This window comes from Podarcis bocagei (genome assembly GCF_964188305.1).
Source record: "Podarcis bocagei genome assembly, chromosome: 13".
NCBI classification, from domain to species: Eukaryota; Metazoa; Chordata; class Lepidosauria; order Squamata; family Lacertidae; genus Podarcis; species Podarcis bocagei.
Window position 1 is genome coordinate 57,468,251 of NC_138138.1, and position 24,814 is coordinate 57,493,064.

The 24,814-nt window shown below is 50.7% G+C and overlaps 2 protein-coding genes across 5 annotated transcripts in view; one reads left to right on the forward strand and one right to left on the reverse strand.

Moving 5' to 3' along the window:
• LOC308571877 (uncharacterized protein) overlaps nt 1–14,221 on the reverse strand; it is a gene marked incomplete at its 5' end in the record, with an annotated part of 34,012 nt that extends 19,791 nt beyond the window's left edge. The window contains 2 exons of the mRNA XM_081167483.1: nt 13,649–13,792; nt 13,931–14,221. Coding sequence (XP_081023609.1) covers nt 13,649–13,792; nt 13,931–14,221 — 435 coding nt within the window. The remainder of the gene's footprint in view (nt 1–13,648; nt 13,793–13,930) is intronic.
• Nucleotides 13,991–24,814, forward strand: part of ACHE (acetylcholinesterase (Yt blood group)) — a 27,010-nt gene continuing 16,186 nt past the window's right edge. Inside the window, exon 1 of one of the 4 annotated variants that reach the window (XM_081168915.1) lies at nt 13,991–14,111. Coding sequence is in view for 2 of the 4 variants with exons in the window: in XM_081168914.1 (XP_081025040.1) it covers nt 23,970–24,017 (48 nt within the window). In the remaining 2 variants the exon portion in view is untranslated. Of the gene's footprint in view, nt 14,112–23,882; nt 24,022–24,814 lie in introns of those variants that run through there. The other 3 variants (XM_081168914.1, XM_081168913.1, XM_081168916.1) reach the window with 3 other exon arrangements.

The following is a 24,814-nucleotide window of genomic DNA, read 5'->3' on the forward strand; positions in this document are numbered from 1 at the left end:
AGGGCAAGGGAGGAAACAGAGAGCGAGGGGGAGGAGGCAGAAGAAAAGATGAGTGATGACGACGACCCGAGATCTCCGAGTCTTTCCAGTGAATCAGAAGATTCACAGAAAGGAGCACCAGTGGCCAGGGCAAGGGGGGAGCCTAGGGGGACACCCCAGGAAGATAGAGCCAGAGGGGACTCAGAGGGGAGCAGTTGGAAATCGGGACCAGCGTCACGGCCAGAGAGCAGGGAAGAGGAAGGGAGCCAGAGATCAAGCGCTGGCAGCTTGCAACAGGGGGGAGGGCACAAGTCAGGAGTGGCCACACCTCCATCGGGGAGCGAAGAAACGGTCAGACGGAAAGTGGAAGGTTGGGCGCGCGCGCCAAGTTCAAATGCACAGGAAAGTGACGCAGTAGGCAGCCAGGAAAGGGAGCCAGGTCCTAAAGCCCGACGCAAGGAGACAGGAGGGTCCAGGGGGTCAGCGTCAGAAGAATCCCGGAAGGAAGAGACCCCGGGGGGCAGAGGGACCCAGAGGAGAACAGTCAGGCGGAAAAGATGGAGTAAGGCTAGGTTAGTAAGCTGGTGCACAGGGGGCGGAGACTCAGACGGAGCTTCGCCGGTCTAACCCTTAAGACGTAGAGTTGCGCGCAGCAGCTTGAGAATGGAAACTGTAACTCAATAAAAGACTTTTACAAGTGACCGCTGGCTAGCGTGATCCTCTGTGAGCTAGGATCTGGAAGCAGCTCTGACACATGTACAGTGGTACCTCAGGTTACAGACCCTTCAGGTTACAGACTCCGCTAACCCAGAAATATCAAGTTAAGAACGGACCTCCAGAACGAATTACTATATTTTTCACTCCATAAGACGCACCTGACCATAAGCCACACCTAATTTTTAGAGGAGGAAAGCAAGAAAAAAAAATATTCTGAACGAAACAGTGGATATTTGATTTTTGTGGTTCATGCTGTGGCCACAGACATGTGATTTGACAGTGAGTTTGGGGTAGCCCAATGCAAAAATCTTGAGAATCCATGTGGATCCGTGCTTTGTAACCACGTTTTTGTGCCATTGTGGCCCCACAAAACAGTGGATGCGTGATTTTTTTTGTACAGGCTGTAGCCATGGACATGCTATGTGATCTGATGGTGAATTTGGGGTGACCCAATGCAAAAATCCTGAGGATCCATGGGCTTTTACCTCCCTCCTCCCAGGCAGCCTCCTTTATCTCTAGAACCCCTTATCTCCCTTCCCAATTGCTTGCCAATCAGCTGCTCAGCGGCTTTGTTTCAACACCCCCTTCCCTCTTTCAAAAAAAAAAAAAGCACAATTAGTTTTTTGCCCCTGGGCAATTCAGCTCCAGGAACCACACATTCACTCCATAAAACACACAGACATTTCCCCTTACTTTTTAGGAGGAAAAAAGTGCGTCTTATGGAGCGAAAAATACAGTAAGTTCTTAACCCGACGTACTACTGTACTAGTTCACAAATACAAGCTTAAAATACAAAAAATCATGGGGAAATTATGAAAAAAGAGGCTTAATTGTATAAATTCCCAATGCAGCCCTGTATTGGGAAGTCTGGAGAGCCACTACTGGTCAGTGTAGAGGACCAGTGGCCTGACTCAGCAGAAAGCAGCCTGGGATTCTAAACAAAGGGCTTCCTGGCCCAGTGCAGCTAACAGCAAGTTCACTTAGCCCTTCACAAAGCCAAGGAGGCAGCGAACCGATCTGAGCTGATCAAAACCCAGAGCTGGCAGCAAAAACATTCATGGAAATGGGAATCCACTCCACAAAATATGAGAAGCAGAATCCGTTTTGAAAGCTGCAAATTCATTCCCCAAGCTTGGCAATAGGAGGAGGATAGAAAGCGCAGGGGAAAGAGAACAGAGGAAATAATGAGATGTGGGAATTACGAGATGTGCCTGAGAGGGGAGCCCAGCCAGAGGAGAGCCCCACCGCCAGAAGCATTTTGCCATGACATCGTGCGGATCGTACAGGAAGTGATCACAGCAGTCAACGGCTTTCCGGCTGCTCCAGCTGCTAGACACACATTAAGGAGGAACATGGCAGAGTTTTGTAGGTGGAAAAAGACCCTCCGAAAGAGTTCAGCCTTCCATTCTGACTGCAAGCTGCCCAGAACCCAAACAGGGCTGTCAAATAAGCTGAAGAGGGAGACACTCCAAACAGAGAAACAATCAGAATCAGAATCATAGAGTTGGAAGGAAACATGAGAATTGTCCAGTCTGCAGGAATACAGTGGTGCCTCGCAAGACGAAATTAATTCGTTCCGCGAGTTTTGTCGTCTTGCGATTTTTTTCGTCTTGCGAAGCACGGTGCCGGGAAAGTTTTGGAAAAGCTTCAAAAATCACCAAAGTCTTCAAAAACCTCAAAAAAGGCTACCACACCGCGTTCTATGAGTTGCTCCTCAAAGTCGTTTCCGTCTTGCGAAGCAAACCCATAGGGAAATTCATCTTGTGAAGCAGCTCAAAAAACAAAAAACCCTTTCGTCTAGCGAGTTTTCCGTCTTGCGAGGCATCCGTCTTGCGAGGTACCACTGTATGCAGCTGTCCCTTACGGAGGATCGAACGTGCAACCTTGGCGTTATCAGCACCACACTCTCGCCAACTGAGCTTCATGCAGTGCTTGTGGAACTCACTCCCACAGGAGGCAGTGATGGCCTCCAATGTAGACGGCTTTTAAGGAGAATTAAATAGTTTCATGAGGGAGGATACTAATCGCGATGGTCATGTATGAGGATGAGAGGCGGTCTGCCACAGGACGCTCATCATCAGTGGGGAGGAAATCAGCAGGCGAGGGCTGCTGCTCTCCTGTCCTGGCTTGTGGGCTTCTCACTGGGCTATCTAGTCAGCCACTGTGGCAAATGGGATGATGGACTAGAGAGAACTTTGGTCTGACCCAAGAGCCATCTGGCTCCCCTGACGTTCCTTGTCTGACTGAGTTTCTCTGTGAGGAGGGAATGGGACTCTGCACATGCTCCAGGGAAGTCTCTTTTTAAAAAAAATAATTTAGGTATTTCGTGGATGAGCGACAGCTTCTGGGCTTGGGCTGCCAGGAGCCTTGGCATGCGATGAGCCCTGGCAAGGGGGCTGGCGACTCTCCTGTGACTCCACCCCTTCCCCAGATGCACCCACCACACAGCTGGTGGCCCAAGCGGCAGAGTTCCCACCCCGCCACACCCTCCGCATCCCGAAGGCTCCTGCGTTCCCAAATACTTACCCTCTGTGGAGGAGGCCATGGTCAGCCCCGTCCAGAGGCAGAGAGCAAAGAGGCTCACCCCCATTCTCCAGTCATTGGGTCTCATGGGTTGAGGCACCAGGGGCCGCTGGCAAAGGGGAGGGCAGGTGCCAGAGGGTTTTCCAGGCAGAGGTCAAGGAGCGCACCTTCCTGCGATCAGCACCAAAGCTGGATTGAAGCTCAAAGCTCCAGAGAGAGAGCTTTTAGAGGGAGGAGGAGGAGGAAGGGGTGTCTAGCCACACCACCCTTCAAGATGCTTCTGATAAGGGCAGGGACAAGTCACATTCAGGGAGAGGCATCCAGGCAGAAAGAGAGAATGAGGAAAAGGAAAGAAGGCCTGGGGAGTCTGAGGAGAAATAAAAGGTTTAGGGTGTGGGGAGATTAGAGGCAGAGAACAGCAGCAGTGATGCAGAGGCCACAAAAATCCAGCAATGAATTTTGGGTGACCCACTTTGGCCTCCCTGGCTTCAGGAGGCTGAGGATATCTGGCCTTCCATCTCAGACCAGTCTGGTCCTCACTGCAGCTCTGGTCTGCAAGACCTCCTGTGGCCTCCGTGTTCGCCTTCCACAATCACCGTGCAAGTGATGCTTCAGTATCTGCTCACAACTGGACTTGTGAGCATGAGCCAGTTCCAAGGAGAGACCTTGCTGCTGAGTGCAGATCCAATGTTACTGTGGTTTGTCATCCTCCAAGGCGCCTAGGAAAGTCTCCCTAGGAAAGCTTGAGGAGAACAATCTGAGGCCCAGAACCCACCGCTTGGCCCTTGAGATGTGTGTCTCTGCATGAGAGAGAGGCGGAAAGAGAGAGAGACTTCTGAAGGCAGCACTGTTTAGGGAAGTTATTAATGATTGATGTTTTAATGTATTCTTACTCTTGTTGGAAGCCGCCCAGAATGGCTGGGGAAACCTGTGGGTGAGTGGGTGAAACGTGGTTCCAACCGTGGGCTCACGCCTCTCTCCCTCTGTCTTCTTTAAATATATGAGGAGCAGGAAACAGCCTAGGGAGGTGGTTGGACCCGTCAGTGACAAGGTGTGCTCCAGGAGGTCAAGGAGATGTGGCAGAGAAGCTGAATGAATTATTGGCATCTGTCTTCACCGTGGAAGATCTAGACCAGAGCTCAGTACCTGAACTAACTTTTGCAGGAGGAACTGGGCCAGATAGTGGTGTTGAGAGCGGAGTTTCTAAGCCTGGTAGGCAAAATAAAAACTGATAAATCACCGGATTGGGATGCCTGATCCAGACGGCCTTCTGTGCCAACTTTTAAGCGTCTGCTGAAAACGTTTATATTCCGCAAGGCCCAAGCAGGCAATCAAGGATACATCCCCCACAACGCCCTATAAATGTTTGTTTTTAATTTATGTTTTTCAAACATTTTTAACGTTTTATGATTTTTTAGTTTGGTTTTATGTTTTTATATTGTTGTAAACCACTGTGGTATATTTTTTTATGATACAGTGGTATAGAAATGTTTTTATAAACAAACAAACAAAAATTATGTCACTTGTTCCTCAGCTCTGCCTCCACACCTGAGGACGGGAAAGTATCCTGCGTAACACCAATTTTTGAAAAGGTGTTTCCAAGGGCAATCCTGGTGGGAAGTATTGTTAAAGATAATATAACCAGGCATGTAGAAGAACAAGACCTTCATTTCCTGCCCTGCTTTCTAGCACAGCCCCAGGATTTCCAGGTCCGTGTGTATGTGTGTGATTTTATTATTACTTTTACTCTCACGCTTTACCTGGGAACACCTGCATTTTACTGCTGGATCAGAGCAAACAGCAATCTTTGGGAATCCCAATTGCCATTTCCTCCAATTCAGTGGTAAAATCTCGAGAGGAAAGAACCCTCTCAGATACAGACCTGGAAATCCCAGACCTGTGCCTAGAAATGCGGCACAAAATCAGGGTTTGTCCACACTTCCCTTTACTCCGGGCTTTCTAGGTGCTGTCTGTGCTTTAAAGCTCTGTGTCCCGGCTGAATCAGGGCAAACTGCAATCTGCAGGAAACCTGAACTGTCATTTATTGCACTTTGCTTTAAGTGCGGAGAAAGCTCAGGAGCAGGTAAAAGGGCACTTGGAAGCATTGACCTGTGCTCAAAAAGGGGACAAAAGGTAAGTGTGGACAAGCCCATTCCGAAGTAAAGCCAGCAGGGCTTCTGCAAGGACAAGTCCTGTCTCATGAACCTATTAGGGTTCCATGAGTGTGTCAACAAGCATCTTGACAGAGCTGGTCCAGTTGACATAGCACACCTGGGCTTCCCAAAAAGCTTTTGATAAGGTACCGCACCAAAGACTGTTGAGTAAACTTAGCTGACATGGAGTAAGATAATAACAGTAATAACAATAATTTATTACTTACGGTATACCCTGCCCATCTGGCTGGGTTTCCCCAGCCACTTTGGGCAGCTTCCAACAGGTGATTAAAAATACATTAAAACATGAGTCATTAAAAAACTTCCCGAAACAGAGATGTCTTCAGATGTCTTCTAAAAGTCAGATAGTTATTCATTTCGTTGTCATCCGGTGGGAGGGCGTTCCACAGGGCGGGCGCCACCACTGAGAAGGCCCTCTGCCTGTTCCCTGTAACTTTGCTTCTCACAGTGAGGGAACCGCCAGAAGGCCCTCATAGCTGGACCTCAGTGTCCGGGCTGAGCAATGGGGGTGGAGGCGCTCCTTCAGGTATACAGGGCCAAGGATGTTTAGGGGACCTCTTGCGGATCAGGAATTGGTTAAGTAGCAGGAAGTGGAGAGCAGAAATAAGCGGACAGCTCTGTAGAAAGTCGAGTCCCCCAAGGATCCGTATTGGGAGCTGTGAGGTGGCCAAGTTTGCTGATGATAATAAATTGTTCAGTACCGCTAAAACAAAAAGAGATTGCCAAGAGCCTCCAAAGGACCTTTCCAAACTGGATGAGTGGGCAGCAAAATGGCAAATGCAATTCAATGCAAACAAATGCATTGCAGGGGTTGGACTAGATGTCCTCAGGGTCCCTTCCAACTCTATGACTCTATGATTCTAAGTATAAAGTGATGTCTGGTGATGCAAGAAATCTTCCTTTCACATATACGCTCACGGGGTCTGAACTGGAGGTGATAGTCATAACAGATTGCTTGATGAAGACGTCAACCCAGCGTGAAAAGGGCAATTTCCACTTGGGATCACTGGGAAAGGAACTGAAAATAAAACTGCTCATATAATAAAGCCATTCTACACATCTATGATGTGAGTGCATTTGGAATACTGTGTACAAATCTGGTTGCTTCACCTTAAAATCTATCAATAATAATAATAATAATAATAATAATAATAATAATAATAATAATAATAATAATAATTATTATTATTATTATTATTATTATTATTATTATTATTATTTATATCCCGAAGCCGGGCTCAGAGCGACTAACAACAGTAAAAGTAACACAGTTTACATAAAATCACAATCAATTAATTGAAATACATTCTAAAATCAATTCAGAGTCACATTAATGGCAACCATTGGGCTAGAGTTCTATGAGGATTACTGAAGGAGGGGGTCAGATTGTGCCTTGGCCAAAGGCCTGGTGGAACAGCTCCATCTTGCAGGCCCTTGCAGAAAGATGTCAAGTCCCGCAGGGCCCTAGTCTCTTGGGACAGAGCGTTCCACCAGATTGGGGCCACAGCCGAAAAAGCCCTGGCTCTGGTTGAGGCCAACCTAACCTCCCTGTGGCCCGGGACCTCCAAGATGTTTTTGTCTGAAGACCATAAGGTCCTCTGTGGGACATACCAAGAGAGGCGGTCTTGCAGGTACGTGGGTCCTAGGTGGTCCGCAGGTACGTGGGCTTTAAAGGTTAAAACCAGCACCTTGAACCTGATCCTGTACTCCACCAGGAGCCAGTGCAGCTGGTAGAGCACTGGGTGGATGTGATGGCCCTGCTCTGCCTTCCACAGAGGTTGGAGGCATCAATGCTTCTGAATACCAGTTGCTGGAAACCACAGGAGGGGAATCTTGCTCAAATCTTGCTTGAAGGGTTCCCATTGAAGCATCTGGAGGCCCACTTTGTGAACAGGATGCTGGACCAGATAGGCCACTGGCCTGATCCAGCAGGTTCTTACACTCCCACAATCCTATCTGATTATGTTTCTGGAGCCCCAGGAAAAGAAAGCAATCTCTGTTTGAGTCCAGGTGTTATTGCAAATATCTCTCCAGTGCCCTGTTTGCACTGGAACGAAAGCAAAACTCATCTGTGGGGTTTGGAGCTCTGGGGCATGACCCCCAGGTGTTGGTTCCCCTTGTACCAGGAGCAAGCGTGTGTTTGTCTCCGCTGTATCGCTTCCTGATAAATTCAGGTTGTCGTCAGGCAGTGCCCATTTTGGCTGCCTGCCTACTCTGAGGTGGGGTGTGTTACCTGCCCAGGTGAAAGGGCTCTGAGCACCAACCTCCCCAAGGAGCTGTTTATCTAAGAGGAGCAGCCACAAAACAAGGGCTATAAATAGCACTCCTTGTTTAGGTCAACACAGCCCAAGGGGTGCCAAGTGCAGGGACCCAGCGCATGGCAGAAGGTTATCTGCAGGGCAAATCTGCCACGGGGCAAATTCAGCCAAAACTTGATTCAGCCATGGGGCAAATTCAAGCCTAAACCAGACGTGTTGGTGGTGGGTTAATAACAGAGGAGAGAAAGCACAGGTCTTCTGCCCAGATCCTTCACAGGAAGTCTGAGATCCCCTTTTGGGGTGGCAGGAGGCCTGCTGGGTATATGAGCACAGCACTGTTCTGCAGTTCCTTCCCCAGTCCCTAGATAAGACTCTAAGCAGGTTTTCTTCAACTCCAACTTGTTTATTTAAGATTACATTGATGGGCCATGATCGGTTGCACAGGGCGCGGCAAGGGGGACTCCTTGCAAGGCCCGATCGTGGCCACAGCAGTCTCAGCAGGCATGAAACTGCTTGCTTTCCACCAATCCAATATGTGGGCCTTTTTGCCCAGCAGGAATGCCATTTTATCTGAGATATCACACCTGCACTCACCTCTGTGCATGAGCAGAAATGCAGACGCCTTGTCCTCCCATGCTCACACTCTTCCTCTGAGGCCACTTTCCCCCCAGAGGAAGACCCAGCTGGCCACACGGCATAACCTTCAACCGTCCCGATTTGAGTGGGACAGAATTGCAGAAGCCACCCCAACTTTGATTGGATCCTAGAATGTCCCATTTTTTGGTTTGGTGCTCTGGTGCAAGAAAGCTGACTCACGCCAGAGCGCCGACCAAAGGATGCTCGTTTATTGATGCCGTGCTTTCATGCAAATCAGCTGGTTACCAAGAGAGATCAGGACCAAAAAAACAAGCAACCCAATTTTGATCAGTGGGGTTTTGGAGGGTATGTATTGGCCTGGAGAAAGGGAGGGGGGTCACAAAGATGGGGAGGGGGCAGCCTGAGTCCTCCAGGAAGAGTGGAGGGGGGACACAGCAGGCCGGTCCACCGCCCCCCCCCAAGGGCAGGACATTTGGGGTGAACAGCAGCCAGAGTCGGGAAGGGACCTGCCCTTAAATTGATCCAGGTTGTGAGTTAGGGCGCAAAGGAGACTCTCTCTCCATTGTTAAAGTAAGGGAGGGGTGGCATTCAGGAGTTTGGAAAGGGGACAGGACTCCTGGGTCCCTGAGAGCCACAATGGAGTGATTGAGCTAGGAGGGGGGCAGTCAGGGAAGAGGTGGAGGGCAGGGCAGGCTTGGCAGTGGGCCTCAGGCCTCACAGGGCAGGGTGCCAGCCAGGACTCCTGGGTTCTCAAGGAATTTGATGGCAGGGAGTGGCACTGAGCGAGTGAGGTCAGCACTTTGGCTTCCTAACGGTGCCGCTGAGTCATCCTGTGACCTCCAGGTCTGGCCCTTTCCCTTTGAGCCAGTAGCAACTGGCACGCACAGGGGGAGAGTGTGGGCATATGTGACATGGCATGACTGGCAGAAAGAACTGGGTGGCCCTCACCTGGGCTCTTGTGGGGCTGGGAAGCTGGCAAGGGGCAGTGGAGGGCAGGGAGCAGCTTTGGCCCACCTAGTGCCTAAATTTGTAATTAGACTGGGAAACCAAAGACAAGCTTGTCAAAGCCTCTATGACACACTGGGCAATAGATAGAGGACATACCGTACTTTTCCGTGTATAAGACTAGGTTTTCCCCCTAAAAAATAAAGTCAAAAATTAGGGGGCGTCTTATGCACAGATAGATGTGAGTCCCCCAAAATAGAGAACATCTTATACATGGGGGCGTCTTATAGACAGAAAAATGCAACGATATAGATTTTAACCTCGGGCAAAAACTCTGGAGGAGTGATCTAAAGTTTACAGCATGTTATTTCCTGAAGGAGAACTACTTGAAAATTATTTATAGGTGGTATTTAACTGCGATTAGACATGCTAAGATGTATAAGACTGAATCATTTAAGTGCTGGAGATGCAAAGAGGTCGAGGGCACGTTCTTTCATAGGTGGTGGACCTGTAAAAAGGTAAAAGAGTACTGGGAAATAATTTATAATGAATTGGAAAAAATGTTTAAAAGTACTTTTCTTTAAAAAACCAGATGGGGATAATTCAGATGGAAAGGTGTGAAAAAAGATTATTTATGTATGCCACAATGGCAGCCCGTGTTTCGTTCGCCCAAAAATGGAAAACAAGCAAGGTCCCAATCAAAGAAGAATGGCAAAATAAGCTGATTGAATATGCGCAGCTTGCGGACCTAACATATAGAATAAGAGAACAAGAAGAACATTCGTTTAAAGAAGATTGGGAAATGTTTATTGAATATATGGGGGGGTTGTGTATGGCAGCATTAAGATAAATTCAACACTGGAAATAAGTTTTGATGGAAGTAATAATGGGATGGTTTACACAACAGAACAGTGGCATAGCGTTGTGGTGGCGATGGGTGGTTGCCTGGGGCGCAAAATTGTTAGGGGCACAGAATTTCAGCACTGGGTGCTGCCTCAATGCAGCTGTGTGTTGAAAACGGCTTCTCCATGCGAACCAGGGAGTGACCTCTCCAAACAACCGTTGAATGCCCCTGCATGCTCCAGGTGTCAAGTCCTGGGGTTTTGTGTTGCTCCTTGAATTGGTGGAGAAATTGGCAGAATGGGCACTGCTGCAGGTGCCACAGAATGCTTGTTTTCTGCATTTGTAAGAATGCCTTTGGAACTCCCTGCCTCATGGCACCAGGCAGACACCTTCCCTGCACTCTTTTTGGCACCTGCTAAAAACATTACTGTTTAGACAACCCTGTCCAGAGGTTTAGAAATCTGGTGTGAATTTTAATCTGTGTTTAGTCTCTTGCCATTTCAACTTTTGGAACCGTCGATTTGATTGCTTTCTCTTTTGTGTAAACCACTTTGAGGCTTTTTAAACTATCCCTAGTGGTGTGCAAATTTTAAATTAAGCCTGCTGGGGGCTGTTGCAAACCTAACAGCAGACAATTTTAGTGCACTCTCATGCAAAACTTCAACCCTCCAGGTTTGCCATCTCCCTCCTTGCGGCAGCCACTCCTCATTCCCAACTAATCCTGGCTTGGCCTGGGTCTCTTTGTCTCTGCCCCGCTTCACTTCTTCTCGGCTCTCAGCAAGGCCCTCTCCTCCCACGTCACAAATATTTCCCACCGAAATTCAGATTTAAAAACTTCCCGTTTCCTCTTTCTGGCGAAACCTATCGCACAATGCTGCGCTGTGTTGATCAGAATTGGCTTGCGCTAGCCAGAGAGGGGCTACCTTTGAGCTGAGGCTTAACTTGCGGGCCGTGCCTCAGCGCCAAACTATGTGAGGTAAACACTGAGAATTGCATCTGAGAGGAGTGCTGCTCCCTCACGGCTTCGCACACAGCCAAGGCAAATAGGAAGCGCTTTACTTCCTTCTCAAGACAAGAAAGGAAGGAGGTGAGAATAATCCCCCTGTGGCCACCTGGGGAAACTGAGGCACACAACCCCTGCTTCACTTCCAGGTGGGAGCTGGGGCTCAGCAGCCTCCCTGCCCCCCATTCTCAGCGGGAGAGACTCTTCCTGGCGACTTGTGTTGGTGCACTCTGCGCATGGTCTCAGGAACAGTGTGTGAACACTATGCTTTTCTTAAAGGACATTTCTCTCCCCCCATCAGAGAGTTCTGGGTGCTGTAGTTCATTAGGGGCAGCTGTGGGAATTGTCATGGGGGAAAGCACAGGGCCCGGAATTATTTGAGGAGAGAAAGAATGCGCCTTAAATGCACTGTGAGTACACAGCCTTGGGGTCCAATCACCAAGAGGGTTGGGCTAGATGACCCTCTGGCTCCCGTCCGACTCTGCAATTCTATGATTCTGTAAGCAAAGAAGCAACAAAGGCTTCTCTTCTAAAACAAGCCTGAACAAGTGTTTTCGCAGCCTAGAAATTCCTCGTTGCCACTTCCGACCTCTGCGCATGGGCTGAATCCTTCCGGCTGCCTTAAGACTTCCAGAGATACTCTGCATTAAATCCCCTGCTCCTGAGCTTCACCCAGTGTTGCCCAGTCAGGAAAAGGGCCCCCTCCCTGACTCCAAAATAGGGGGGGCGCAAACAGCCTTTGCCTTATTTCCCCTGAGCTCTCAAAGCAAGACAAAGCCACATTCCCCTCCCTGCCCCAAAGGCCTTTGCAAAGATGCTCAGACAAACCTGCAAGAGGGACTTGGGGGGCGCCAAAGACACCCACAAACAATTGGTGGTGCTGTGATTGTTTTGTACGTTTTTATTTCCCTGACTCTTCAGTGAGCTGGGAGTGGGAGTGTCCCAGCTGAAGACCAAGAGATGTCCCTCCGCCCTGGGCCAAGGTGATGCGCAAAGTGGTGCAGCCCACTCAAGACCCCCTCCTCATTTTTTACAAAGGGTGCTGATCCGGCCTCCTCCTCTCCCTCTTCTTGGTGGGATCCAGACAGGCCAGTTTCACATCTCAAAGGGGGCATTGACTGCCTGCGCTAGGGAGCCCCTGGTGGACCAGCACCCCCAGATCTGGCCAGAGAGTTCACCCTGGAATGGAGCTGCAGAACTCTGCTTCTTACACTCCTCAGCTGTGAATGCAGCCGGAGTCACAACACCACACAGAGGCAAAGTCTTCAGGCGCATTGCAGGGGGTTCGACTGGATGACCCTTTGAGTCCCTTCCAACTCTACAATTCTGCGATTCTATAATAATGGGAAGAGGAGGAGGCAGCTTTGGATGTGTACATGCGATAGTTTTAAAGCACATGCAAAGTGTGCGCACACCAAAGAATTCTGGGCACGGTAGTTTGCCAACAGTTCGCAGCTGGTTGGACTAGATGACCCCATTGGGTCTCCCTTCAGTTCAATGATTTGAAGAGTTGCTGGGGATTGTAACCCTGTGAGGGGAAACCCCAGTGCCCATAATTCCTTGCTTCAGAGGCATCGTGTGAACTCGGCCTTAGCGTCACCTCCTTCTCTGCTCGTGTGGACGCTGCCGGCGCCCCGGGGGGAACCGACGCGCTGCTGCCGCCTGCCGGCCGTCAGGGGTACTGTTTGCAGATTCCGTCCCCTGGGACGTGTGAACTGGCTGGATGGGGGCGGGGGGGGAGACGTGGTGGTTGTTTGCGCGCGTGCACGTGCCTGCCTCGCGAGCCCGCTCTGCAAGCCCCGCGCCTCCCCATAACCGGATCTTTCTCCCTCCTGCCGGATTCCAGGCATCGCCGGCCAAAAGTACCCCCGGGGGGGTCCATCTCTGCCGCCTCCCGGCCCTTGGCGGGCCCCCCCTCGGGTCTCTCCCGCGGCCAGCAGCGCTCCTCTCCGGGCGCCGCCGCGAAGGGGATCCCGGCCAGGCCCGGGCCAGGCCCGGCTTGCGAGGGGGAGGGGGAGTGACGTCAGCGCAGCGCTGTCCACCCGGCGGAGGTGCTGGAGAGAGAGAGCCGGAACTCCTGGGTTCTTGCCGGAATAGATGGGGGGGGGGGGAGATATCTGGATGCGGGGCTCCAGGCTGGTGGCCGAAAGGCGCTTTGCACGCGCTCAGGGGCACGCTCTTCCTCCTCCCCTGGAGCTGGCGCGAGGAAGGCCTTGCCGAGGGAGGGGGCCGAGGGGGTGCGGGGCTGGGCGGAATTTGGAGTGCCCCGACTGTCGGGGATAAAAATCGGGCCCCATCCTTGCGAGGAACCGCCCGCCCCCTCCCCTCCGGACCGGACCCTCGGGGCTTGTGGCGCACTTGGCGGGCGGCTGCCGAGCCCTCCTGGGATTCGCTTCGGGTTCTCGGGGTTCGCCGTCGGGGTCCCGGGGGTTCGCACGTGCCGTCTTTGTAAAACAAAACAAAACCACCGCGAGGCCTCCTTTGCAATCCGCCCCCTCCAAGGAACCCAAGGCTAAACGGGTGGCTCCAATTCTGAGACCTACAGAAGGGGAGGGTTTTGGGGGGCCTGGGAGCCTCGGGCAAAGCTCCAGAAGGCTGGCGCTGCGCACCTTTCGGGCGCTGGACGGCCGCCGGGGGTCTCCCGTCGGAAGCGGCGCCTGAGGCTCCAGCACTCCGATCCCCGACGGGGGGGACCCGCAACTTGCCCGACACGTGCCAGGCGGGGAGGGGCCCGAAGCCCCGCCCAGGCCCGCCTGCTTCGCCGGAGGGGGCGTCTCCAAGGGGCCCCCGGGCTTCTGCCCCTTCCCCAGCGCGGGAGCGCCCGGCTTAGCCGCTGCCCCCTCCTCCTCCACGGGGAGCCCTGGGCTGGCGGGGGGGGGGGTGAGGCTCGCGAGATCTGCCGCCTCTGGCCGCCGCCCGGCGGGGTGGGGAGGCTGGGCCAGCCGGGCGGGGCTGGGGGGCGCCTCTGCTGCTGCTGCTGCTCCTCTCGCCCCCGCCAGCCCGGAGTCGGCAGAGGCAGCGGAGCCAGAAACAGCGGCGCCCTCGTCCTCCTCCTCCTCCTCCTCGGCCCAGGTAAGGGGCAGCTGCTCCCCCCGCCGGAGTGAGAGGGTCAGTGTAGCGAAGGACACCCCCAAAGGGCTCCCTCCTCGGCCTGGGCGCCTCTGACGCAGACGCCCCAGCATCCCTTCTCCACCCCCACAAATCGTGTTCCCCCAAATCTGGTCATCTCTCTCTTCCGCAAAAAAAGGCTGGGGCTGGAAAATGGGGGGGGCAGGCCTGGGAAATTACCGCACCCCCTCCCCCCAGGTGGAGGTCGGGGCGCCCGTGACAGGCTGGAGCGTGCCGGGGGGGGGGGCGGCGAGGTTCTGACTCTCCCTCCCGGGCCGCTGTTTTCCAAAGTCCCCCCCCCACGCCGTCCTCGAACGCGCAGCTCCCTCCGGCTCCAGCCCCATCTTTCCCGAGTCATCTCCTGCCCCGACCCCGCCACCACTTCCCTGTTCCTTGTCTGCCCATCCAGCGCCGCCCCCCAGTTCTCTGCCCCTCTCTCTCCATCGCCCCTTGCCGGCTCCCCTTCCTCAGCACCTGGCCTGTGTTTGGGGGGGCTATCGAGGACGTCCTGCCTGGGGGTTTTCCCAACCGGGGAGGCGGGGGGCTGAGCAAGGCCAGAATGTTTCGTTCGTGGGGGGGGGGGCTCATGCTTGGAGGAAACACCTCTGAGAGTGTGAAGAGTGCGCACCCCTACAAAGATGTAGAGCGTGGAGCTGGATATGCAGGGGAGGGGCATCTTCTGATGGAAAATCATTAGCTGGGGGGGGGGGGAATCCTGGCTTCTCCCAGGTGGGGTGAGGCTGTCGGGAGATCCGGCGGAGGTGGGGGCCTGGGAACCTCCGTTGGTGCAAAGAGAGGGAGTCCTCTGCCTGTGCGCCTGCGCATCCACGCGGGGGGGGGGGGCGCTGTGAGGAGCAGCGGGTGGGTCGCAATCCAGCCGGGCGCTCATCCGGAGCCAGATGCGGCCCTTAATGCGCTCAGCTGCACTTGGCTGCTACAGGAGGTGAGGGGGTCCGGCCGGGCGCACCCCCCCCCCCAGGTCACATCAAGGCTGTCTCTATGGTCACCTCCCCCTTGTTTGCAAACAGAGCAGCTGCAGGAATCAAAGGGAGGAAGGAGGGGGAGGGGAGAGCTATTAAAAGCCTGGCGAGGGGGGGCGCTGGGTGTCCCTGAAGCATCCAGGCTAAATCTGCCCCTCTCCCAAATGCTTGGAAGGAGCCACAGTGGTGGGGAGGGGGAGGCATGTGCTCCCCCACCCAGGAGCATCTAAACACTCACCAGACTTGCCACCCCCAGCCAGACATGCAGACTCAGTCTCCCACCCCCCAGCGGTGGCCTGATCCCACCCCCTCCAACATCCCCCCCCCCCGATGAAAATACGGACATCCTATTCCACATCCGGAAGCTTCTCCTGCGTTTGATCTCATTGCACACATAGAATCATAGAATCATAGAGTTGGAAGAGACCACAAGGGCCATCGAGTCCAACCCCCTGCCAAGCAGGAAACATAGATGTCATGCGCACACAGACTTCGGTCACCTTGAGCCAAGTGCAACCTCTCCACCTCACCTACCTAGCAGGATCGTTGTAGGGAAAAAAATGTGTGAGGGGAAGGGATTGTGTGCAACACTTTCCACAGATAAATGCAAAGAAATAAAATGTTGGCGGTAAGCTGCCTTGAGTTCCTGTCAGGGAAAAAGGTGAAATAATATTGGTAGTACAGTGGTACCTCAGGTTAAGTACTTAATTCATTCCGGAGGTCCTTACTTAACCTGAAACTGTTTTTAACCTGAAGCACCTGAAACTGTTCTTAACCTGCAGCACCACTTTAGCTAATGGGGCCTCCTGCTGCGCCGCAGGAGCACAATTTCTGTTCTTATCCTGAAGCAAAGTTCTTAACCTGAAGCACTATTTCTGGGTTAGCGGAGTCTGTAACCTGAAGCTTATGTAACCAGACCTGAAGCGTATGTAACCCGAGGTACCACTGAAGTAGTAAAATAGACTTGAAAAAGAAGTTGCTGAATTGCAACATATTACTAAACTGAAAACCATGGAGAGACCTGGTCTGAATAGAGATAGTGAATAACTAAAGCTATTTTTGGTCATATGCATACCATCCCTTGAAGATCAAACGTATCCATTGTTAAGGAAATCAGCCCTGAGTGCTCACTGGAAGGACAGATCCTGAAGCTGAGGCTCCAAGACTTTGGCCACCTCATGAGAAGAGAAGACTCCCTGGAAAAGACTCAGAAGATTGAGGGCACAAGGAGAAGGGGACAGCAGAGGACACGCTGGTCCAGGGGGTCACGAAGAGGTGGACACAACTAAACAACAAAAAGATACCATCCCTTGCTTTTTCTTGTAGGACTAATTGCAGTTGTTAACAGTCCTCAACAGGTTTACCATACCCATTGAGTCAATCACCCATCTCCTACTACCCTTCTGAGGAAAACCCCACCCCACCCTCTCACTTGGTGACTTCTGTTTCAGTGTTTCTGAAGAAGTGTGCATGCACATGAAAGCTCATACCAGAACAAACTTAGTTGGTCTCTAAGATGCTACTGGACATTTTTTTAGTAATAGTAATAAACGTTGTTTAGTCATGTCCGCATCTTCGTGGCCCCCTGGACCGGAGCACGCCAGGCACTCCGGCCTTCCACTGCCTCCCTCATGCTGGTAGCTTCGAGAACACTGTCCCACCATCTCGTCCTCGGTCGTCCCCTTCTCCTTGTGCCCTCCATCTTCCCCAACATCAGGGTCTTTTCCAGGGAGTCTTCTCTTCTCATGAGGTGGCCAAAGCGATGGGCTGCGCTTCACAACGGTTGGGAGAAATGTTTTTGCCAAAAATCTCAGAAACCTCATCAGGAGGGCTTTAAACTGACTAATGTGGGGGAGGGAGACAGTGCTCCTGAAGGTAGGAGTCTATCAATTGATGAAGATGATCATCCAAATGTCATAGACCAAATGGAGCAAACAGCACGCAGACCTAGTGGTGGGAGGAAAAAATCCTTAAATAAGAGACACGGGGGAATGATTAATGGACTTCAATGTCTGTACACTAATGCGCAAAGCATGGGAAATAAACAAGATGAGCTTGAGCTCTTGGTACAGCAAACTAAATATGACATAATAGGCATCACTGAAACCTGGTGGGATAAGTCCCACGATTGGAATGTAATAATGGGGGGATACAATCTATTTCAGAGAAACAGACCAGACAAGAAAGGAGGAGGAGTGGCGTTATATGTCAGGGATGTGTATACCTGTGAAGAGATCCAAGATTTAGAACCTCAAAGCCAAAGTGAGAGCATTTGGGTCAAAATTAAGGGAGAGAAGAATAACAGTGACCTCATTGTGGGAGTTTACTATAGATCCCCAAGCCAAACGGAGGACATAGATGATGCCTTCCTGGAACAGATGGCCAAGCATGCAAAAGGAAGGGAGATAGTAGTAATGGGGGACTTCAATTACCCGGATATTTGTTGGATGTCAAACTCAGCCAAGAGCATAAGGTCAAACAGATTCCTCACTGGCCTTGCAGACAACTTCATTGTCCAGAAAGTGGGAGAAGCAACAAGAGGAACAGCCATTTTAGATCTGGTCCTAACCAATGTTGATGAGCTGGTTAGTGGGGTAGAAGTGGAAGGATCATTAGGCGCGAGTGATCATGCTCTTCTGAAGTTTACTATACAGTGGAAAGGAGCAGCCAAGCATACTAGGACTCAATTTCTTGACTTTAAGAAAGCCGACTTCATAAAACTTAGGGAAGTGCTGGGTGAGATCCCATGGACAGTAATACTAAAAGGAAAGGGAGTTCATGATGGCTGGGAGTTTGTTAAGAGGGAGATAGTAAAAGCACAACGTCAGGCAATACCAATGAGACGGAAACATGGAAGGTGCCTAAAGAAGCCAGGGTGGCTATCTAAAGAACTTTTAACTGAGTTAAGATTAAAAAAGGATGTGTACAAAAAATGGAAAAGGGGGGAAACCACCAAAGAGGAATTCAAACAAATAGCCAGCACGTGTAGACACAAAGTCAGAAAAGCTAAAGCACAGAATGAACTCAGGCTTACTAGAGAGGTTAAAAGCAACAAAAAAGGCTTTTATGGGTATGTTCGTAGCAAAAGGAAGAACAAAGAAACAGTGGGGTCACTCAGAGGAGAAGATGGTGAAATGCAAACAGGGGACACAGAAAGGGCTGAACTCCTCAATGCCTTCTTTGCCTCAGTCTTCTCCGATAAAGAAAACAATGCCCGACCTGAAGAATATGGAGCAAATGATTCAGCAAAGGAAACACAGCCCAGAATAACTAAGGAGATAGTACAAGAATACTTGGCTAGTTTAGATGTATTCAAGTCTCCAGGGCCAGATGAACTGCATCCAAGAGTATTAAAAGAACTGGCAGATGTGATCTCAGAACCACTGGCAGTCATCTTTGAGAATTCCTGGAGAACAGGCAAAGTCCCGGCAGACTGGAGGAGGGCAAATGTTGTCCCTATTTTCAAAAAGGGGAAAAGAGAGGACCCAAATAATTACCGCCCAGTCAGTCTGACATCAATACCAGGGAAGATTCTGGAGCAGATCATTAAGCAAACAGTCTGTGAGCACCTAGAAAGGAATGCTGTGATCACCAATAGTCAGCATGGATTTCTGAAAAATAAGTCATGTCAGACTAACCTGATCTCGTTTTTTGACAGAATTACAAGCCTGGTAGATGAAGGGAACGCAGTGGATGTAGCCTACCTTGATTTCAGCAAGGCATTTGACAAGGTGCCCCATGATATTCTTGTAAAGAAGCTGGTAAAATGCGGTCTTGACTATGCTACCACTCAGTGGATTTGTAACTGGCTGACTGAGCGAACCCAAAGGGTGCTCATCAATGGTTCCTCTTCATCCTGGAGAAGAGTGACTAGTGGGGTGCCACAGGGTTCTGTCTTGGGCCCGGTCTTATTCAACATCTTTATCAACGACTTGGATGATGGACTCAAGGGCATCCTGATCAAATTTGCAGATGACACCAAACTGGGAGGGGTGGCTAACACCCCAGAGGACAGGATCACACTTCAAAACGACCTTGACAGATTAGAGAACTGGGCCAAAACAAACAAGATGAACTTTAACAGGGAGAAATGTAAAGTATTGCACTTGGGCAAAAAAAATGAGAGGCACAAATACAAGATGGGGGACACCTGGCTTGAGAGCAGTACATGTGAAAAGGATCTAGGAGTCTTGGTTGACCACAAACTTGACATGAGCCAACAGTGTGATGCGGCAGCTAAAAAAGCCAATGCAATTCTGGGCCTCATCAATAGGAGTATAGCATCTAGATCAAGGGAAGTAATAGTGCCACTGTATTCTGCTCTGGTCAGACCACACCTGGAGTACTGTGTCCAGTTCTGGGCACCACAGTTCAAGAAGGACACTGACAAACTGGAACGTGTCCAGAGGAGGGCAACCAAAATGGTCAAAGGCCTGGAAACAATGCCTTATGAGGAAGGGCTAAGGGAGCTGGGCATGTTTAGCCTGGAGAAGAGGAGGTTAAGGGGTGATATGATAGCCATGTTCAAAGATATAAAAGGATGTCACATAGAGGAGGGAGAAAGGTTGTTTTCTGCTGCTCCAGAGAAGCGGACACGTAGCAATGGATCCAAACTACAAGAAAGAAGATTCCACCTAAACATGAGGAAGAACTTCCTGACAGTAAGAGCTGTTCGACAGTGGAATTTGCTGCCAAGGAGTGTGGTGGAGTCTCCTCCTTTGGAGGTCTTTAAGCAGAGGCTTGACAACCATATGTCAGGAGTGCTCTGATGGTGTTTCCTGCTTGGCAGGGGGTTGGACTCGATGGCCCTTGTGGTCTCTTCCAACTCTATGATTCTATGAAAGTCTTGGAGCCTCAGCTTCAGGATCTGTCCTTCCAGTGAGCACTCAGGGCTGATTTCCTTCAGAATGGAGAGGTTGGATCTTCTTGCAGTCCATGGGACTCTCAAGAGTCTCCTCCAGTATCATAATTCAAAAGCATCAATTCTTCGGCGATCAGCCTTCTTTATGGTCCAACTCTCACTTCCATACATCACTACTGGGAAAACCATAGCTTGAACTTTACGGACCTTTGTCAGCAGGATGATGTCTCTGCTTTTTAAGATGCTGTCTAGGTTTGTCATCACTTTTCTCCCAGTAATAAACAAACCAGACAGGAAATCCTAATGAACTCAGTGGGACTTACTTCTAAGTAAAAATGCTGAGGATTGCAGCATCAGGCTCAATTTACAATAACGGAATAAACAGTGCCTGTGTTTCCTAAGAAGTGGCTGGTTGCTTTTTTCTTTTTTTCTAGTAACATTTGATTAGTTTTCCAAAAATAACACAAATAAAAACAATACAAAACACAAAGAAAAAAGATCATATGCAAGTTTTAAAAACCATATTCTTTTTAGCAGACTTCCCTCCCCTCCACTTCCTGGTTCCATTACATTAAGCTTATCTATACACATCCGTGGAACCTTATATTCTTAAGAATCCAATTTTAAAACCACCTTCATTTTATTACAAGTTATTTTTAAAAGTTATGCTAATGTCAGTGTCTAAACACAAGCTGAATAGATATTCTTTGAACATTTGCCCCTTTTTAAAACTCAAAGTCCTTCTTTCTTTGGCTTCAGATTAACTAAATTGCCCTGCATAGTTCAATGGTTTATTCAGTAGTACATCTTCATCTTCTTTGGCGTGGGTTCTTCCTCAGGTAGGAACTGGCTGGTCTTGGCCTGGGATTCTCAAATGCAGGAACAAAGTCTTGCGCTCCAGGAGTCCATTGAGTCCTGTACATCTCAATATCATCACTTTGATCTTTTTAAAACATTAATCATTTCCCACATACTCTTCAAATCTTTATATGTCTTTTCCAAGGCCTTTTAAAAAAATTATACATTGCCACCAGAAATAGTAACTTCTTGTGCATTTTGTCCTCCCTTCCTGCTTCTTGTCTATCACGGTCAAAGCCGCCCAAATCTTTTCATATATCATACCATTTTTGTCTTGTACTACTCTTACTTTTCCTTGTATTTTCCTCGAACCTCGTCTCGCCATTTCAACCTTGGTGGTTTGTGTATTCGCCTCTTTTAATTGTCTCACAGCCTCTGCAAGTAAGTTATTATTTTTACAAATTTGAGAAGCTGCCTTATGAACGTCTTCTTTTACCTGATCAAACAATTCTCTTTTCATGTCGGGAAGAAAACCATACAATTCATCTCTTCTAAAAGAACATAAGAAGGGGCTGTCTGCCGAAGCATCACAATTAAAGAATTTAAGGCAGGTTGGCAACATTTTCCTTCAAAATTATAGGAAAGGCTTCATATGCCAGCTTCACTATTTTTTTAATCTGGTGCAGGAATTTTATTTTCAGTTCAAACAGGACTCTGTTTTTGCATCTACACACCACTTCCAATTGTCCTCTGAGATGAGGAGGGGAGGGGGAAAGGGACATTCCAGGACCAAATCCGTAACCGGGATGACTTCTGTCATTCTGGGACTGTTCCTGGAAAGTCAGGAAACTTGGAGGGTATGTGATCCTGTGCCTTGCGTAGGAAGTAAACACCCCCCATCCTTGAGCTTGACCCCTCTTGCAGCAGCACAACTTCCGCAGGGACAGGCAGAGTCTCTTTCCTGTTTGCCCCCCACCCCCGGAGAGAGAGGATTTCCCCGTTGTGTTTACAGAAAGCCTTTCCTCTTCCACTCTTAGCCAGGGCGGAGATGGAGACGCTCCAGGGATGCGGTCCAGAATCTCAATGTCTGGAACATGTATAGCAATGCCAGGCTGCCTCTGGGCATGTGCAGAGCACTTTGCCCTCAAGGAACAGGAGCCAGCCCCCACTCCATGCTCTTCTGGACTGTAGGCAGGTTAAGTTTCCAAAGCTAAACTCTGTAGGAGTTCATGGACTGGAGCGACCTAATATAAGAGGATCCACCTAGTTAGGGTATTCTCTGGAAGACAAGTGGGTGGGTGGCTTTCTGTCAATCTCAAAGTAACTGAAACACTGCCTTGGTTGTAAGAAAGACCGTAAGCAGAGCTGGATCAGGCCAAAGGAGGTAGGAATCTAGACAAACAAACTGCCTCTGGACCTGGAGCTTCCACAGGAACATAAGAAGTGCCTGTTGGATCAGACCAAAAGGGACCCATCGAGTCCAGCGTTCTGTCCTCACAGTGGCTGAAGGAGATGTCCCAAGACAACGCAGGAGCCATCTTTGGCTGGGGCCCCATAAGCAAGTGACATTTGGGGCATGGTGCCCCCAATACGGGAGGCAGTACATAGCCATGATGGCTAATAGCCCTTCCCTCCATGAATTTCCCCCATCCGCTCTTAAATTGGCAGGCAACACTCTATTCGGAAGAACTTTCCGACAGCAAGAGCAATTTGATGGCGGAACAGACGCCTTGGGAAGGTGCTGGACTTTCTCCTTCATCAGAAGTTCTTAAGCAAAGGTCAGATGGCCGTTGATCGGAAATGGTTTAGCTGGGATTCCTGCATTGCAGGGGGTTGGGCTAGATGACCCCCGGGGTCCCTTCCAACCCTGCAGTCCTCTGATCTTCTGGAATTCCATCATTTTCATGACATGCTTCAGAGAGAAGGCCCTTCCTTTGATCTGTCCTCCATCTCCCAGATTCCGTCCAACCCACACATGAAAGGGCCTCTTTCACCCACCCAATTCTAAAAATCCCAGCCTCGTCAAGAATGCCAGCAAACACTTATGAAACTAAAGGAATGAGGGGAAGGCAAGCCTTGAGCATTCACATCCCAGCTCCCTTCCCACGTTTCACAAACACACATCCATGCTCCAAAGTCGGATCATTTCCCCCCTGTTGCCTTTTGATGCTGGGGCTTTGGTGAGGTCCCAGCGAGGGAGGAGCTGCAGACGTTTGAGGCCTCATCCTGAACACCGGGTGTCCTTAATGTGGCTCAGAGGTGGCGTGTGGCCAAAATGGAACCCATCAGAGAACAGCCACGAGGGACAAGGAGGCGTTTGCCCGGCAATTCCCGTGTAACGTTTGTGCTTTCCTGTTGTGAGAATCAAATGAAAGCCCCATAAATAATCCAGAGATGCATTTTAAATAAAAGGACACATTCTACTCATGTAAAAACACGCTGATTCCCAGGCCAGATTGAGAAGGCGATTGGGCCAGATCCAGCCCCCGTGCCTTAGTTTGCCTACCCATGCCCTAAAACCTGGCATTTTTAAGCCATGACTATTGGGAGGTGAGAATGACACGTTTCAGAAGCAGCTCCTCTAGTCCCCGGGAGCATTTTATTATATTCTTAGCAAAGGCTCAGGGGAGGCCAGCTGAGACCCCTGCAAGTGGCAGCTGGTGGATCTTGCAGAGTTGCCCAGCGCCTGCTGTAAGGACCACCCGCCTGTCTGTCTCTGCCACCCCATCCCTGCGGGCTACACGTGGCATTGGGCTGAAGGGCGCATGGAGCCCACAAGACACAGGTTCCCCAGCCCAGGATTACAGAACTATGAAAATGCACCTGTTTCTGCATGCCCCACATCCTTGCCATGCAGCCTCCAAGTGGGGTTCCTGGGAGGCAGTGGGCCTCCTACCCCCGGGCCCAGCCAGCTCCAGGGATTGCACCAGAGACCTTCAGCCCGCAAGGCATGTGCTGTTGCCACGCAGTGAGAAGGCCCTTCTTCTCTCTTTGGCAAGGGGCCCAAGACCTGGGTGGCAATCTTGGTTGCCCCCCTCCCCCACTTCTGCTGTTTATTTACTTATCAAGTCTGCAGATGACACAAAACAGGGAGGGGCTGCCTGCACTTCTGGAGGACAGGATTAGAAGGAGGCAACGTGATGAGAGAAGCAACAAAGGAGAGCAGGACAGAGAGGTGTGACAATGAGGTTGGGGAAGACAAACAGAAGCAGCAGAGCCAGGAGAGACAAGGCAGGTGAGAGGGGCAGGAGTGACTTCTGCCAAATTCCTTTGGGTGCCTCGTCAACAGGTGGCACCCTCCCGATGCTGCTGGGGGGGGGCTGCAACTCCCACTATCCCTGGCTGCCGACTGTGCCAGCCTGGGGACACTTTTTTTTGGGGGGGGGGGGGTGTCATAATCCATAGCACCTGGAAGGCTTGAGGATGGCAGAGGTCAAGGCTGCAGTCCTCAAGAAAGTGTTACGGGCAGGGGGCAAGGAGCAGCACCCCCTACTCAAAAGAGGCAGGGGAATGGGGAGGAAGAGAAAGATGGAAGCAGCGGGTTGGGCTAGATGACCCTTGGGGTCCCTTTCAATGCTGCCGTTCAATTATTCAGTGTCTGACTGGCAGCCGAGACAGGAGGCACCTTTCTCCGAAAAGCAGGCGGGGAGCTCTCTCTGGGGCACAGACAGGACGAGGGGCCTCCAACTGCCCCTGATTCCAGCTCCTATTTCAACTTTGGGGTGGGAGTCACAGGAGGGGGGGGAGGAAGTGTCTCCTTCCCTGCTAAGCTGCAGGAGCGATGGGGGGGGGGTGACTGCCAGCGTGAGCCCTGGCACTCGGATGGCGGGGTTTCAGTTTCCACTTGCTAATCCTTGGGCAGGGGACGCATTAGTTCCGGCCGGAGGGTTTCCTGACAGGCGCGTGACGAGTGATGCAGATGGCACTGTCAGGGAGACTGACCCCCCCCCATCTCCTGTCATCCCGTCCCCCCCCCCAGTCAAAAGCCACAATAGAGACATTCTGCTGCAGCAGATCAACACCCAAAT